The following is an 18,925-nucleotide window of genomic DNA, read 5'->3' on the forward strand; positions in this document are numbered from 1 at the left end:
ATAGACAACGTAAGTAGCACACAAATGATGGCAATACTATTTTACAAAAAAGACCTATGCCCTACATAAAAACTTCAGCCTTTGATTCTTTTTCAGCCCCAAATAGTTTGTAACTCAGTATTTTACTACATAGTTAATGGCTTTTGAATTTATTTATTTTTTACTATTGAAGTTACATGCACTCATGAATGTATTTAAACTTCCAGCAAGCTAGAAATCTACTAGTTTAATGATGACATGCAGTTCCCTACTCCCATACAATACAGCCTCCCAGTTACAGCTGCTCCACACTAGCATGTCAAACTGTGGAGTTTCACTTAAGAGTGAACTCTCCTCCAGAGGATTTGGTCTGATAAGAGCATAAAAAAACCTGTCAGAGATTATCTGCAGATTTGCCGATGCTTTAGCACTGCTGACCTATATCAGTGACATGATACAGGAGTGCTGCTTTGGGTTAGCTGCTGCGGTTTGCGGTGGAGTCCTGAGTTGCTGCCTCTGATGGCTGATGCTCAGGCTTTTGTGGCCATGTGGTTTCCACATCTTTATTTAGGCTACTTCAAACTCTGTCATAAACACCCGCTGTCTTTTTGCTTTCACAGCCAGTCGTGCATGTGTGTTTGTATAGCTACTTTCTAATTTGCCTACCTGTGAGCTTTAAACTTAATTCTTCCCTTTTTACATTTTTTTGAAACATTTCCAGTTTCCATAGCATTCTGAAAACAAGGCTGTTGTTATTCTGTAGAGCCTTCAGGCACATAAGTGAAGAAGTCTGTTCTTGTTCAAGTGGCACATCACTTTTATTGGGTAGTTGCTGTGTGTTTTTGTATCTCCTCCGTGGCTCACAGTGTTGATTTAGGAAAGATTTTAGGTTATTGCAACATCTTGAGTGTTTTGAGGTTTGTTATGTTGTTTCTTTTGTAGGAAAGAAAGGTCTATAAGACTATAACACTACTACAAGCAGACTGTTTTAATTCCAACAGATTTATGTTAATTATTGTTCCTTGACTGCAAAAATGTCTGTTTACAAGGTGGGGAAATAAAGAAACTCAGACACAATTAATACACCAGTGTATTCAAAAATTCAACATACCTTTATGATCATATGTAATTGTATTTAAATGGTATCAATCTGTTCAGAAGACAGTTTGCAGACTTGCTACAGATGATTTTGGAGTGTGTTGTTGATTGGCACTGGTGTATTTTCCCACAATGCATTGCACAATAAATAAAGGAGCAACTCAGAGCTAAAAAGACATTACAATGAATTGTGGCTGAGTAACAGCCTTAGAGAGATCTTTTTAAAAATAAGATGAAATCATGATGTCTTTTTGTTGAGTTTAATTGGCAGTACAGTTTTTCTGACATACAAAACCACATGTATTGTATCATTTCTGTTAAATGCATTCAGTTTTTTTCCCCTACACGAGAACATGCATATTGCATCTCGATGCAGAGTATACCATGAACATTATGATGGCATATTAAGAAGCTTATACTGTTAACGGCATAAAGCACAAGGCTCTGAGAACCCAATGATTATTGCATAACATCTTCTTCTAATGGTGTTGTCCTTTTTAGTATTTAACTGGAGTGACGGGGAGAGCAACCCCTTTAGAGAACTGTCGTTGATCAGTTAGTAAAAACCCATAAAGTGGAGGTGGTCTTAAGAACAGTTTAAAAAACAGATTGTAACACCAGAAGTCATTTTTTACTCCCCACTACCTGACATTAAAATAGCTAATCTCCCAAAACAATTAAACCTGATAAAACTGATAGAACATTTGGTTAGATAATGCTCCCAATCTTTCAAACCCCCCACCTCCAATTTTTAAAACGGACAAATATATTGCCCACCCAGTGCTGAAATAACCCTGATGACATCATCCTATCACTATGACATCACTTCTTCAGACTATACAAAGCTCCTCTTGAGCCACCAGGACTAATTACCAGGCTTTTTATAACTCCCCATGAAAAGTAGATTGACTTTTTATGTGTAAAACTGGCTGTGCCCCTTTAACTCTACTCCACTGATTCATAATATGAATGTGCCTTTAATATAGCCATGATTAACAAAACAGTTGCTCTTTCGATTAACAGTGCAGCCAGCCTTGTCTGCAAAAATTGGGCAGTGACCATAAAAAATTCCTCTGACCCAGTTGACACAATTGTACAGCACATCCAGTCCTCTGTAGTATTTGTAAAAATAGGGGTTTTTGCTTTAGTGTGGAAAACATTCAAGGTTCTTTTGGCTGCTGAAGAATCCTTCCATGTGAACGGCAGGCTGAAGAAGGTAGAATGAGATCATTTTAACCAGTGGCCTAGATACAATATAATATAAACAAAAGAATATCTCATTACCGGTTTGTTAGCCACAAGGACTGTTGATCACAGCCAAAACCTGCTGTCAGGGCAGAGTTTTCTCCTCTTTTTTCCTGGGTGCACAAAGATCCTTCCCTCGTCTGCCAGATTACCTGCAGGCCTTTCATGAGACTCTCACTCCCAAATCACAAGAGTGTAACCCAGATTCAACAGTAACCTTCATTATTGTTAGCCTAAATTTAGGTCCCCGGTGAAACTATTGGCACATTTTCCTCAGATGAAGAGAATCACAGTTACGACTTGCACTGTACAAACTAAAAGTGAAATTGGAACATGATCATGGCCACATTTAAGAGCAATTATTGAACAACAAAATAAAACTGAGGTAATATCAAGCCTAATTATCTAGGGGGAAGGCGGATCGCAATTGGTCTTAAGGCGGCTGCGTTATCTATGAAGCGCTGCAGGAAACTGCTATAGCAATCTTTCAGTCAGCTGCAAAACCTATTGCACATTAACGCTTAATTTAAGTGCCCATCAGCAATCATAGAATTTTACCTTTATAAAATAGATGCTGAACTTGTTAAGCATTATATATCTTAAACTATTTAGCTATGTCATGACTTTGCAGACGAATTCCCTTTATTTATATCCACACTGACCAAACGTGCAAAAATTGCTCAATCTCTCCAAATTTTGCACACAAATACTTTGACAATTTTCTTTGAAAATAGGTCACCTCTGAGTATATGAAACAGCAAAGCTTTCATAATAGTACACCATCCCTGTTTTTTGTTCAGGCTTGCAGCTTGAATAGCATTCTGGTTGCAGTGATTCATGTGGTTGCATTGGAAGCGTTTCCAAAAATCTGTCAGAAAAGATGAGGTAAGAAAAGCATCATCTGGCTATTTATGGTGTTGTTGCAGTGTTAGGAGCAGCCTGTAGGAGGCAGCAGTGATGCATGACTTCTACCTCTGTCCTCTAAGAGCTATTGTGGAGAAATAATCCTTTGACCATTTACAGATGTAAAGACAAAGACATGTGTTTTCTTAGAAGAAGATGTTTGGTGTGTCTTTAGATGGTGTTTAACTAGATCACTCGCCATATAAATCTTTACATAAGGTTTGTTTTATTTGAATTCTTCTGCTTGTGCAATGAGAAAAACACATATATTAGCATGAGTGATGGCTCTGCACCAAAACTGTCCTCGTTCACTTTCCTAAAAATAATAGTGTATTCTTGCCAGGAAAACAAAACGTAATCCCTCATAACAAATTGGCACTGACATTATGTCTTTAAGGGTTGACCACATTGAAAAGCCTCATTTTGGTCTTAAACTCTCAATGCAACAACAATAAAAGGTAATGGAGTAAATGTATGAACGTATGGTATGAACAAGGAAGATTTCATTCCCCACTCACTACTCACAACATTTCCTGTCTCTCTTCAGCTGCCTAATAAAGGCAACCCTCCCAAAAAAGAACTAGAAAATAAGGGAAAGATGTTACAACAATTTACATGCAATACAATTTAAAGATGAGCAACTGAGATGAGCTTTATGGTTTTTTTTGCAGACTAAGCAGGATTTCATCTTTTCCACTGCAATCTTCCCAGTTTTCATTCGTAAACACCACATGGAAATAGCTGATTATTACTAAAATAATAGTGTGGTTTGGTGCAAAGGCTCCCTTGTTTGCAGATCTGGGTTTGAGGAGGTTATTGGGTGTATTCTGGAGTGCACTATAGATTTCATTAAATTAATTCATCCTCGGGAGGAACAGCTTTAATTAAATGACTTTCTTCTAAGAAGGCTGCAGAAGCTTTCTGAACAAGCCTGAAACACTGAAACTGCTGTGTTTTTATTTTAGTATAGTTGTGAGTGTCAGGGGCATCTTTGTAAATTTTTGTTTGAATTTAAGGCTAAAGCAACACAAAAAAATCAAAGCAAAAAGAAGCAAAACAGAAAGCAAAAGCAACACTTTCAAGAGAAGAAGAAAACTGAAAGTTGGCATTTTTACAAACACAATTGCATTAATATGCAACAAAACACTGCATCGCTTGTTTTATTAATTATATTGATGATATATATAGATTATATTATATTGATATATTCTTTGTCTGGTATGACCAGCAGCTTTTGTGGCTTACAGCTAAAGTTAGGAAACTTACCAAGGCTTCATAATGCTCTGAATAGCTTATCACGGTAGACAATGCTGAGACAGCTCATTGATTTTGTGACACTTTTATGGCCATGATTACTTCAGTGCTTTCTATTAATCAAATATTTCCTCCAGCACTTCAATTTAACAACTATTTGCTGTTTAACTCTGTCAGAATTTCTTATGTTTCAAAACTTTCCATGGTTAAATTTCAGGAGCAAACATGAAGTAAGTTTTGTCTCTTTAGTTGTATTTAATGCAAAAATAATCAAATTACTTGGGCTAATGCTTGTGTTTTTTGCTATCCTGATTCAGCTTGCAGTCTCTTCTGCCTTTTTATGTAATCCCCCATGTTGCCCGAATTGCTGAATCATCCACTTAAAAGTAGGTGAGTGTGTCATCCTCTGATGAAATATTTACACCAGCCACCAGAGAGAAGCTGCAGAAAATTCAGAGAACTGTTTGTAAGTGCCTGTAAATTACCCTTACATGATCAGGCCTGTATCCTTGAGATACAGGCGAGATGGAGGAGGCTGTGATGTTAATTCGGTGATGATTTGCAGCAGGTTGCCAGGTTTGTCCTGGTTGTCCTATGACGCATGATTTTTAATGGATCAGTCCAATGAAGTGTAAATGAACATGGGTCTGCAAATGCAGGTCATGAGGAGTTAAATCATTCCTTTTTATGTCTTGGAGCGCATGTAAATGACCTCAGAAGGATGACTGCATCGCTTGTAATTTCATTGAAAGTGAGAGAAAGAGGAAATAGGGAAGGAGGGAGTGAGAAAGAGTAAAACATTGTCTGCATGAGGCAGTTTGAGTGTATCTATGTGTGTGTCTTTGTTTGTAACATTCAGCTTTTACTGTTGACAAAGCATGCCGAGTCAGAGAAATGACTAAGCTGTAAGGGTGAGGGAGGGGGGAGGGCGAGAGGGAGAGAGAGAGAGAGAAGGAGAGAGAGACTGCTCGGAGAAAGAAGGACAGAGTGAGGGAGAAGTGAAAGTGACAGGCTGGTGTGAGCGATGGAGAGGGGTAGCAAGGTTAAAGAAAAAAGAGAGAAAGAAAGCAAACCAGCAAAGTCAGTGAGAGAAGGAGACAGAGCAAAGTGAGAGCGTCTTAGCATCCCCCCGGCAGGAGGAGCAAGCAAAGGAAGAGGAGTCAGAGAGTCGACGCCCTGCTCTGGCTGAATGAGCAGCTCTGCTTCCTCTCCTCCCTCAGCACGCTCATCCCTCCATCCCCGCTGAGCTGCACTGGAGGATACGAGTCAGCGGACAGCACTGGGACTGAGATTTGTTTTTGGAGATAGTGTTTCAAGCGGAATAATTGGGAATCCTTTACTGCTGAGGAAGATAAACTGATACCTGAGTGAATTTAAAAGCCTGCCACTCAGTGCACCTGTAGAGGATTTTCTTTTCTTCATTTGAAAGAGGATAAAGTTGCTGCATCTACCTGGTGGAGAGTTAAGACATTGGCAAGCTAATTCTTTCCTGCATGGTGTGGGTGAGTGTTTGGTGGCACCATGGGCTGCACCACCAGCGTGGTTCTGTTGGAGGGGCTGCGCTCCATCCTTGAGAGGAACTGTGGCTACATCAAGGGGGCAGTGGAGCTGGGGGGTCTGGAGGAGGAGGAGGAAACAGTGAGTCTGAGGGGATCACAAGTCTGGATGCCCAACACCGCTTTGGTAAACAAACTAATGTAACTTTTTGGTGTCTGGTAATTGGATTATTTCTAATCATTTTTGAATCTGTTGCCAGCACTTCTGTTTCGATGAAATACTACGTTTCTTTTCCCAATGTCCGTTTCACAAGCATGTTAACCACTTGTAGTTAAAATCTGGTCAAAATTATGTCAAGAGAAGGAATTTATCACCTGAAACAAAAAACAAGAAAACTCCTACTACTTAACACACAGCAGCAAAAAGAAATGTTTTAGAAAATGTACCCCTTCTTGGCAAGTCAAAATGACTCCATTCTCCTTTTTATGTATTTTATACTAATATTTTATATTAAGTCGGTTGTTGGCCCTTTTATAGCATAATATCTTTATTAGGGGTTGAAACTGTGTAGAAATGAATCATTTACAAAAAAAGAGCATGGACTTGTTGGATTAAACATGAGTTACTGCACATATCAGCAGAATTGTGTTTAATAATCTCCCTAATAGACTCCCCAGAGGAACTAGATTTAGCAGTGGAGTATATCTTTCAGTGGCCCCAAACACACAATTATTAGTGCAGCATCAAAAGCTGAACATTTCGGTGCAAGGATATGTAAGCAGACAGGGTCCCTGCATTTTCACTCTCTCTTTGCAAGGAAAGTAAAATGCAGGTCTTGAAGTTTTGTTTTTCCTCCGTCTGAGTGTTGTCTTCTGCTTGGATTTATGCACTGCTCTCCTCCATCAGCCAACAGGCTGCCCTGCGTTAAGTCAAAGAGATTTAATGGACAATCAATAGCGAGGGGGTTAAGTAGGATGGCTAGTGCACACAGAGTCATGGACATTCAAGAACCATTATCACTTTTAGATGTTTCCTTTGCAACCATTAAGCTGTGGTTGGCCTCCCATAACCCTTTCCAACAATTACATTTTCCATTAATATCAAAATTATAGTTAAAGCTGGAAAACACAGGAAGAGTCCAGGACTGAGCCTCAAGGTCTCATGAAAGTACATCTCAAATAAAGGAGTTCTTCACTGTTAGGGTAGCTGGAAATCACTGCCTTCATTATTTTGTTTGTTTTACTCTTACTTTGATCCCTCCAAGCTCTTAGGGACTCAACCCTGCTTTTATAATGCTGTAGTCATTCTTGAATACATTTTTAAAATCCTGCAAACTTGGTTGTAAATACGATAAGATAAGCCTTTAATGATCGTCAGCAGGAATCATTCATTTGAAAATCTCGATTTTTCACAAACCTGATTCATTGATAAAATTGATCTATCGCCCAGCTCTGTCTTCTTTAAAAGATGGCTAAGAGAAAGTATATTTTCAGGTTATCCTATTTCCTTGAAGGCCTGCACCAGAAAGTGGCCCAGTGAAAAGAATCTTCAAGCAGCAAGTCCTGATAACAGAACGAACGATACTTCACAGTTTATACAAACAAAGTATTTGTACACTTGACCCATATGTCATTCCTGTCCATGAACCAGGCCTCCTTTGTGGACCTGTAAATACCATGAATAATATGTTTTCAGATAAATGCTCATCAGCTTGTCTGTGAAATAATTTTTTAATATCTACCAATTATTGCAAGCTAGGATGAAAACACTACACATTTTTGGTTTGTTTGATATATTTAAGTTTGATATATGAAGACTGTTTTTTGGATTCTTATCCATTTGTGTGGGTTTTGAGACTATATCTTTGTCCCTATGGACTAATCCCAAGCAGGGACTTTCTGTGCCTCATTTCTCGCAGCACCTCAGCGAGCTCTGACATCAGGAAAATCCCCTCTCTGGTATCATAGTAAATAATCCCACATGTTTTTCAGTGTTTCACCTGGAGCTACAGTAAAATAATTCTGACCACATGACAGGCCACTGAGCCGCTCTGTCATTGGCCGATTAAAGGACATTCTGCACTTTTGCATAGTGTGACGGACTATAGCTTGTGGCGGTTGTGGTTTTTTTTGCTAAGGAAGCTGCAAGTGATTACTAGACGTGTATGTGTGTGCGTGTGCAGGGGGGATCCGTCTGGAGGGGAAGTCTCAACTCTTTTCAGGCAACACCCTTACACTTTCTCTCTCCAGGGCGCCTGTAGCGATGATATGCTTCCAAACATTACGTCAACCTGCGCTTACGCAATTCTCCGCAGACTTGTGTGACGCTCTACGTCTACATATGTGTGTGTGTGCACGCCTCATGGGAAGGGTGTGGAAGGCTCACATGTCCTAATGGGTTCAAGCTGTGTAAAAAAAATGTACGCCATCCTCCTCCTCCCTCACTTTCTCCCTCACAACTTTTACTTTTTACGTAAAGCTCTTACGCAGATGGTCTTGTAAACTAATTAGCACTCCCATCGTTCGCTGTACAAATTTGCAGACACAAACTCACATCCTCGTGATATTGCTGGCATGGCACTAGTGAAAGCTCCAGGAAGCGTGATGGTGTGAGAGCACTCCAGAGATGCGGGTGAATGAAGCGGGATGACCTCAGTGCAGTCAGGGTTTCTGACAAGAGGCTGATTATCACGCTGAGCTGGTGACGCTGTCACTGAGGCCTCCAAGGGACGAAGGGACACACACACACGTTACAGTCAGCAGTCTATTAAAGAGTGAGGCCAGCAAAGTCAAGTCAGGAATTGCATGCATTAGATGTGATTTCAATTCCTCCCCTTAGATTATCCTTTGGAATGTAAAATGAGTTTCAACATGTAATTTGTTCTCTCAGCTTTTTCTGATAAAAGAAACATTAAATGTTTCCAAGCAGCATGAGCCTCAAAATCCAAGTGTCCAGTAGCAAAACAGTTGCATTGGCGCTCAAACCTTTTAAGATTTACCTCAAGTTTCGTAAATAATTCCTATTTATGGGTAGACATAACGAGATGACTCAGATGATGTATCTGCATTGGGGTCCGTCCTTTGTTTAGGGTTAGGATATAAATTTTTTTCTTTTCTCTCTTTAGTTATTTCTTTATTTCTTTGTATTTATTAGTAAAGAGAACATATAAAATACTAAACATAAATGTTGCAATTTGATGTGTGTACCAGAGTTAGCTGAAGGTTAATTGTCATTCCAGTCCTTTGACAGGTTTTTAGTCTTGTTTACATCACACTTGAGCTTTCTGCTATTATCAGCATACCAGTGGTGTTGTTAACTGAATAACATGATAAATGTGATGGGACTGTTATTTAGGCAGAGACTTGGTCATAAACAGAATTGTGGACATATTTGACCTGGTGATAGTGCTAGTGAAAGGATCATCAGTGAGAGGGATATGAATAAATGTACCGGCTGTCACAGCAATACATCTAATAATCTTTTGACATAACACTGTCAAAAGCGAAACACTGTAAATAAAAGTTATTAAGTTTCATCATGTGTAAAAATCATGGTAATCCAATGGAACGACTGCTAATATTTGAATTGACTGTCTAAGGTATTGGACTGTTTTCTGGACAGAACCAGATACTTGAAGTGATCACTTTGAACTCTGCTCTGTTTTTATAGACCTTCTTTTAATGACACTTAAACTTTATTATTAAATACTAAATTATCTGACAATGAAAGGAGTCATCAATGGCGGCAGGTTACATTAACATTTAAATCATCACTATCATGATGGTTATCCTTGAGGCTCATGAAGCTTTCTCCATCTCACCTCCTGTTCGCCCTGTTGACTATGTGAAACATTATTTGACAGCCTCTGTGCTGTTCCCTGTGTTTTTAAAAGACGTTATTTCTCTGAATGGTACATTTCAGCAAGTCCCTTTGAAGCGAGTACAGTTAAAACAAGTTATGCTAATGATGCACAGTGCCTCACACATCAGAGGACCCTGCTGTACACTGAGTCAATGTCACACACATGCACACACAGCCACACTCGCCTGCCTTTGTGCTACATTTTGTTAGGGGGGATATCGCTAAAACTATAGCGCCGAGAAGACGGCCTTTGAAGTCATCTCCACCCTGACATCCCAACTCCCCCCCTTCTCATTTTTTAGAGCACAAGAGAGGCCAAACTTCTCATCCTGAAGACATAATTGGATGAGTTATTAATCATGCTTGTTGAGTCAGAGAGATCCAGTTGCTTGTAAACATTGATGCGGCTAACAAGTTGTGTAACGCAGCAAAAGAGAGAGAAAAAACCCTTCAAAATACAGGATTTGCATAAATTTACCCGCAGTAATTCCTCACTGAAAACTTTAAATGTCATCATTCTGAAACACGCTCTCCAATAGAAAACAGCTGAGCCGAGGCGCCTTTGTTGCTTAAAGATAAAAGGCGAAAGATTCTCCTTTGAGAGAACGCTGACTGGATAGAGAAACAAGGGGCAACTCAAACTCTTCCTGAAGCAGCAGGAGAGTGTGTGCGTTCTTGTGTGTAAAAGTGTGTGTTGGTGTCTAAGAGGCGGATGAAGGGAAAGTGTGTTTTCACTGACCCTGCTGTGTGTGCCTGCTGCAGCGGATACAGTGTAAGAACAGTTCAAAGCAGAGAAAATATCAACGGGGAGTAGAACTTTATCAACACAGATTGAGCGTTTAAATTGTGCAACTCTCAAAGTTATTTTAAGAAAATTCAACAGAATCGTGTTTAAAAAAAAAAAAAGAAAAACCTCCTTTGGGTCCACGGGCCAAATGACGCCGATGTTGCAGAAGCACTAATGTCATCTTTAAAATAACGGCCCTTTGTTAACCTTTTGTTTGAGAAAAGTGAAAAGTAAAGTTATAGAAAGTATACAGTATGTGGTAGTATATCGATATACAATTATTTTTAGGACAATATCAAATTTTTAAATATAAAAAAAAATGTCCACACAGCTGCCTCTCTAAAAATACTCAAAACAGACTGTAGGCTACGTCCACGGCTGAAAGTGGGTAGTCTTGTTACCACGGTCCTTAAGCTCCTCATACCCAGCAGTATGCCACGCATCCAGTTGAGCTTCACCAACTTTATACACCAAAATGTGTTTCCAGTTGTTTGTAAGCTCTCCCACTAGCTCCTTACTATACCTTCTTTGGCTCTAGAAGGAGTCCCGTAAATCTCCTCAAGTGATGTCACTTGAGTCAGCATCAGTGGTGATTGAGGAAAACCAGTTCTGAAAGTAAGCAGCTATCGAGTTAAAAAGAAATGAGCTTACCAGACATCTGAGGCCTGCTCCTTATCTCTGCATTTGGCTAAAGGCCCCTGTCTACATATGTCCTGACTAGAATTACACAAAGGAACTACAACCAAACTGCATCCTGGGTAATTTGAATTCCAGGTTTTAAAAAGGAAGATGAAATTAAAGTTTAGTTCTAAATTGCTGCATCAGTTTAGACCATAAGTGAAATTGCTGCATATTTTTGGGCCTGTTAGACTCCTGTGAAGTCTCCCCTTTTAACTGCTGCTTGACACCAACTATGTATTTCATTGGTGCCCCATGTGCATTACAAATGATACAGTCATGTACAGGCTGTAATCAAAAACATTTTTGCAACTTTTTTCCACTAACCTCCTCCATTTTTGTGCCTTCTTTGCCACTTTTTATTTTCAACACACACACACATAGACATTAGGCAGGTGGAGAATGCACATGATCTCTGGGCTTCTTCCAAGTTTTTAATGGGGGAGTGGTTGATTTCTCCCCTCCTCCACCTAACTAAAACCAAATACTGTACATACACAAACACACATACATCCACACACTCCCACAGCTGCACAGCTGTAAGGGTGGGAGGGGCCCAACCCTCCTGATGAGAGACAGAGCGGGAGAGAGGGAGGCTGGGCTATTGTGATTGAGCACAGAGCGAATCTCACTGGACGTCGGCAAAGTTCTCTCGGCTTTCACACACTGCAGGCAACTTTATGCCATGGCAGTGTGCTTGTGGTGACTGGTGAGTCTCTTCACCTGACTGAAGGAAACAGACACAGGCAGGATTTTTGCACCATGCAGGGCCGGGCAGGAAAAGCCCCCAAACGGGAGATGGTTATAGAGTCCCCGCAGCAGTACAAGAGCCTGGCTGAGATTGAGGCAGAGGTGGAGGCTGTGTCACAGGTGGCAGCGGTAAGTGTGTACTCTGCCATCTTTTACATGAAGTTTTTACAAGATTTTGTTCTGGGAGTTTCTTGCTAAAAGGAGCCGATGTGAGCTGATTGTTTTAGGAAGTTTTCTATCACTTGAATTCCATTTCAAGAGCAGCTTTGAAGATATATTTAAAAGGCAGAGGCGGAAATGGGAAATAGCAGCTTGAGGGCACACCTCTCCAGGGGGTTGAATGTTGATCTTTTTTTAGGAAATTGGAGCACTTGTAGCTTCCTTTGTTCATTAACTGTTTCTGTGGCTCAGAGTCAGGGAGCTTGACAAGGTGCACACTCGCTAGGACACTGAAAAAAGCCTAATATTATGCACTTTCTTTTAAAATAATATCCTGCATATTGTCCCTGAATTTGGATTATTCTGATCAGCGAAATCAAGATTAAAAATAGTAGCTGAGCAGTTAGGTAAGAGTATTATTTAAATGACAGTATTTGACCTTACAAAAAGCAGACTATCCACTTCTTCATGAGCCTTAAAGTTAAACTTTATCCTCACATTACTGCCTTTCTAATGTATTCATGAGATAATTACTTATTCAGAGTTAAGTCAGAGTTCACAGCTGCTTGTTGTTATCTTCTGTCTGGATGGAAATGATCCAGCGGGGAGTCAGAGCGGACGATTTACTGCTTATCAGATGATCTTTTACATCCAAAGGGCTGAGAGATGTAGAGGGATATTTTCTATCGCGTCATCAGAGGGATTGGTTGGACGAATCAAAATGTAAATCTATGGTCAGGCGACTGTTTAATTGGCCTTAGTTTGTTCTGTGTTTATTGGACATAGACCAAGAGGCTAATCCAAATACTCTGGATTGCAGCCACGCCTAGTGGACACACTATAGGTCCAGGAGGCTGCAATAATTTAAGCAGAGATAAGTGATAACTTTAAGCAATATTTTGTCTTGGGGCTGTTTTTTTTTTTTTTTCAGTTTTTCCAGATCGTTTGATAGACAAAGACACTCAATGCGACCTAACACACTTTTATGATGGTCCAGAATTAAACATTTTAAACAATTTCTGGAATTATCGCCATGCAAATTAGTAAAGACATTTTTGGCCCTCAGAGTACGACTCAAACGGAAATAAATGTAGTGCTAATCAGCAAATGTAAGCATGCTAAAGCTCTAAACAAAACATAATAAACCTTATAACTGTGACTTAATACAAATGTTAACATACAGATGTTAGCATATAGCTATACGCTTAAGCTAGGATCATAGACTGTATAAAATAAAACATGAACGCAGTATCAGTGAGCCTTTAAAAAGTAATGCAGTATATGTACACTCATTTCTATACAAGCATGTTGCCTTTCTTTGATGCTTTGAAGCAAATGAAATAGATGGGAAGAATGATCTGCTTTTTGTTGTTTTTTCTGAAGTTTGAACTGACAGCATTTTTACTTTTCTAAGCCAAAAATAATTTTGTGTTTTGGGTATTGATAAATTAGGGTGTCACTGCTTTGATTAAAATCATGAATATTGAGGAGATTTAAAAAAGTAAAATCTGTCTTAGTTCAACTTTAAATAGATCAAAGTGTTGTTTACCACCATATGTGTGTCACATGTGAAGCTCTGTCTTCTAATATCACAGTCAGGCTGGTTGAGGGAGGACATGCTGGAGGAATCACTCGGGTCTCTTCAGTGGAATGTAAGAGCGGACGTCTGAAGCGCCGGGGGAGTTTAATCTGTGCTAGATCATGAACCAGGCTGGACTATCCTACCTACTGCCAAGCACCGGTGCTAACAAAGCCCCTCTCTGTTGAAACATAGCTTAAGGATTTATGATATCTTGAAGTAAACGTCTTCCTGTAGTGGGTCTTGGTATTAGGAGGTCATGTCTGTTCATGGAAAGTCTCAGAAAACGTATTACAAGAGCTGCAGTGAGCACTCGAATCTTGTTAAAGTTTTGAACGTGAGCTCATGACACACTGAATGGTACAATGGCACACACAGACTCTCGCTCATCCATCCCTCGCTTCTCTCAAGCTGCATCTCCTCTTCTGTAAACCCACAGTCGTCTCTCCGTCTCTGTGTCTGAAAGACAATACCAACTTGTTGTCCGGACAGCGTAAATACCCCAGATCTCTCTGTCTATCAGCCCTTACACTGATTCCCTAAAATCTACCATATTAACAGAAATATTTTGTGAGAAAAAAGATAACAGAGCAGAACAAAAACAAGCTGCAGGTTGTTGATCCTCTGCTGTTTTTCCTCTTCTAGGTGAAGCCAAAGGTCATCGAGCCACTAGACTATGAGAATGTGGTTCTGCAGAGGAAGACTCAGATCATCAGTGATGTTCTACGGGACATGCTGCAGTTTCCCACCGACGACTTCCAGGTAAGAAGGGGAGGAGTTATTCACTGACTCTTCGATATGTTTGTTTAGCATTTAAACTGGTATTGATTAAGGCAATGACTGTGCTAATGTAGTTGTTTGAAACAAGTGTTTCTATTAATTAGTGCCACGTACAAAAAATAAAATGTAAGCTTAAATTCATTGTCCTCCAACTCCCTACATCCAGAAAGGTTGATTTATCCTACACTTAAATACAACTGATAAAAGTGTTTCCTGAATTCAATGTATTTAGCAAAAAGAAGAGCATGTTTTATCAGGAGCTTATCCTGTATTCATTGTTTAAAATCACCTCTCTAGAGGCTTTAAGTTTTCCTTACATTTTCACACTACCCAAAAGTGTGTGGAAGTGGTTAGACAAATGTAAAGATAAAGTAAACAGTAAAAGAGTAATTTTGAAAAATTGTCTTTTAAAAATGTTGTGTAAACAAAGTAGAAAAATCGTATTCCTACACTGTGAATCTCACTGTTTTCTCCAATGACTATACTCTCTCTTTAGTAATCGTTGCCCTTTACAGTAAGGAGAACAGCTAAAAACAACACCTGTACTTAGCAGCTTGTTTGAAGTCATTCTAGCAAATGTATAAATAGGTGAGGCATGTGGCGATAGTAAAGTAAAGACAGCACTACTTAATCACAAAATAACTCCTTTTATAATGTTTTTAAGTTCCGCTCCACTTCTCGTGACTTTAACTTTCTAGGAATTCTCCACCTGCAACAGCTTAGCAAATCTGTTTATGAGTGTATTGGCAAATTATGATATTTCTTGGGGAACCCATGTGTGACATTTGACCTCTGCATGTACCGTATGTAATTGCTGGCACTGGGTCTTATAAACATTTACACCCTACATATATCTCCTGCCTGTGTTCCAAGCAGCTCAAAGACTGTGTCAACATTGCATCATGTAGCGCTCGGATGGATCTCAGCGGGTCCACTCCCAGTTTAGGAGAGAAAGAGAAAAAAAAGATGGACTCATGCTTGAATGTTTGTCATACCTCAAGCCCCCTGAATAAGACTTTAAATATTTTTCAAAAACCATTGTTATATTATTTATTACCATGAACACACAGTGAAGTTTATTCTGGCTCAATCCCACATTAGTGATAAGGATGTAATAATGCACTATTATCTCCTGTGTGAGAAACATTTGCTTAAACTGAAATGCCCTACTGTTTAATGAAATCACTAAGCCCAAAATTAAACTGTTATTTTGACCATTTGGGACCCCCCCCCCCCCCCTTTAGTTTCCCTTCAACAACAGCTTTAAATTCAGATTAGGCAACAAAACAAGAGAGCAGACACACAAGAGAATTGAGTCATGGCAATAACAGAGTTTGGGTGGGAAATCTTGAACGTACAGTCTGCCTTCAGACTATTTCACAATCAGTGGATGATGAGTGGTTTTCATTACAAGAAGGCCACAGCCATTATTCCATACAGGACTGTGTGTGTTATGGAGGGTATGTGTGCGACCCCAGTCCATCCATCTGTCTAACCTGCCAGATGTTTCGCATCAATGGGCTGAGAGAGGCGAAGGGGGGAACCAGCCAGACATATGGGTCTAGCAATTGCATGTGCTACACAAATACACACACAAACACAGATGCAAACTTTAACTGAGGCTGCAATGGAGCGCTACAGTATAAAACATTCAGGAGGCTTTGTCTGCTCTGAGGCTGTCAAATTAGATTTGCACATTAACTTCATTCATCATGATTAAACACTTACTTAGGCCTGTTCTGTTGGGATTTCTCAATGAAAACATCAGCTTTTCTCAGGTACAAGCAGGGGGGGCTCACAGGAAATTGGTTGGGAAACACTGTTGTAAAAGGAGGTAACAGGAGGTTAAGTATGAAGTCAGATTATCTTTCACTACATGCAGAGTTAGAACAGAAGAGGTCCTTGGATGGATGTTTGACTAAATATGGTCAATATATTTAATTACCATCAAGAATGAAATCAGAACAGATGTTATGCATATTTTGATTCTGCACACATGTGATCATACATATGCATAGAGAGGACATTGACTTTCATCTTTCAAAGTAGAAAGAAGACCTCAGACAACTCTCTCCTCCCCTCTATACCACTTGGCCTCGGTATCTCATTGCTAGAGAGTTTAATTCCCGGTTGGCATCACCCTTTCTGCCCTGCAGTGTCACTGCTTGTGGAAACATGCTCCTCTGGCCCAGTGGAAGCCATCGGTTTAATGACTGTGAGAGGAATGCTGTTAATTGGCAGCCTGCAGTTCTTGCTAACAGTTGACTGACAGCGGTGTGCTTTCAAAGTCTTTCTTGAGTGACTGAAACACACAGGCAGCATGGGTTTGTTTTCAGGAAGGTGGCAATAGTGCAGAAAGACAGATAGCCTGCGTTAATTACAAAACTTTCCCTCTTGTGTTATACAGCGGTATGCTAATTGGTACTTCAACATAGAATTCAGCTTCATCTATAAACTACAGCTAAGCCTCAACTTTAACTCATTGTCTTTTGATTTTCTGTATGAGAAGATTGCTAACACAGCCTGTGGAAACCAAATGTAAAGCATAAGCCAGGAGACAAGTACTGTAGCTAACGATAGCATGAAAGCTAGAACCAAGCTGAGAGAGCTAGCCTTGCTCTGTCCAAAGGCAGGAAATATCTACCAGCACTTCTAAAGCCCACTATGTGAAAACACATGTAGGTTTCCTACTGCGTCTATTTAATATGATGCATCATCTTATGAGCCTACATGTGTTTTCACATTTAATTTTAGTATAGATTAATTAAACATAAAAATGGAAAAAATGATTAATTAGGGCTATAATGTGCAGTAGGTTCCCATGCTGTATGCATAGAATATGCACCTTACCATTATAACCCTGCTTCTTACAGGAGAGTTGTGTCAATGTTATCTTATTTGCAACAAGAAAGCAAAAAATAATAGTTTTTAAAAATGTAATTGTAAATTATACAGCAGAGCATAACAATCCAGTCAAGTCTTTTGTGGAATTTTTAGGCTGAATGACCCATATAATCCTCACTGCAATTGCTTTAACACATCACTGGTACCACTGATTTTTGTAACAGTATATACAGGATCGAATAAACTTGGCTTCTGGCATGTCTTTAATTGCTTTTATAAGAGTAAACTGGACAAATGAGGGCAGAGGTTCAATAGCTGTATGTGCTTCCCAGTGTGAGAGTAGTAGACATATGACAAAACTAGGTCATTGTGCCACTGTTTCCTACTCATCTTTGTGGGTTGAGTGGAAAAGCAGAACACTAAGTGGGAGCAATGGTCGCTGCAGCATCCAAAAGCTTTGAAGGCAAAGCAGCTCAACCGTCTTGACGCCCCAGGGTGCCTTTTGCTCCTCAGCTATGGATCCTCACTGTCCTCAGTCTGGCTGTATCTGTCTTATAAGATTAGCAGGGGGAGGAATTAGGACTGCAATAATAGACTGCAGAACAATGTCTGTAGTCATTTCTTCTTCTCTTTTTTTATAACTAAAAAGAACAAATGTTCTGTCTCTTTTAGTTTCTTCTTATTACATTAGATTTTTAACTTTGTTTGAAAGATGAGTTCAGTATCTTGGTAAATTCAAGTGATGTTACATCTGACATACCATGCTGTGTGCGTCTATCTGCTCTGCACGCCTTAATACCTGCAGCTCTCATACAGTCACAGCACAGACAGATCAGCAAGTCTTTAAGGCATCTCATAAAGGATGCACAGGTTACAATAGTGTCTGTTGCTGACAGATAGAGAGCATAGGAGAGAGACAGCGATGTCACAAAATCAAGGTAACAATTAACTAACCCCTGTCAAGAAAGCCGAATCCCGCATGTTTCCCCGAATGCCAAAATATTCCTTTAAATGTCACCTTTGACAATAATTAGAGCTAACACCAGACTTGATTCAACCATCTGGAGGAAGGAGAAGAAATCAGAGAGGCATAGCAAGTAGCATCCATCCGCAAAAGTGTCCTTGAGAATAGCACTTACCCATGCCAGCAGGAGTCTGTAGCTTACATTGATCTTTGACCTTCCTTTGAAGGAAAGTACAAAGAGAACTGGCCTGTGGGGATTACTGTAATTTCATATAATCACAAACCAACTCTGAACATACCCCCGAAGCTGCAAATGTTTTTACTGGGTGAGTGAATCTCCTCTGTTGTGTATAAACAGCAGCAGGTTGAATCTCTCATGCCAGTCTGTTTTTCATGCCTACTCTCTCTTTCTCTCCTCAGATCTCCACCTTGAGGCGCCAGGGCCGGACTCTGTTCTCGACTGTGCCGGAGACTGCTGAGAAAGAAGCTCAGTCGCTGTTTGTCCAAGAGGTAATACTAATACATACCTGGGTGTGAGCACTTTCTG

General features: G+C 39.9%; 1 protein-coding gene across 4 annotated transcripts in view; it reads left to right on the forward strand.

Moving 5' to 3' along the window:
* dock9b (dedicator of cytokinesis 9b) overlaps positions 1 to 18,925 on the forward strand; it is a 50,520-nt gene that overhangs the window by 3,297 nt on the left and 28,298 nt on the right. For 2 of the 4 annotated variants that reach the window (XM_061032175.1, XM_061032177.1), the window contains exons 1-3: positions 11,939 to 12,181; positions 14,436 to 14,552; positions 18,799 to 18,888. In XM_061032175.1, coding sequence (XP_060888158.1) covers positions 12,065 to 12,181; positions 14,436 to 14,552; positions 18,799 to 18,888 — 324 coding nt within the window. In that variant the 5' untranslated portion in view covers positions 11,939 to 12,064. Of the gene's footprint in view, positions 1 to 11,938; positions 12,182 to 14,435; positions 14,553 to 18,798; positions 18,889 to 18,925 lie in introns of those variants that run through there. The other 2 variants (XM_061032178.1, XM_061032176.1) reach the window with 1 other exon arrangement.

The sequence above is a fragment of the Labrus mixtus genome, chromosome 24 (genome assembly GCF_963584025.1).
Source record: "Labrus mixtus chromosome 24, fLabMix1.1, whole genome shotgun sequence".
Taxonomy (NCBI): domain Eukaryota; kingdom Metazoa; phylum Chordata; class Actinopteri; order Labriformes; family Labridae; genus Labrus; species Labrus mixtus.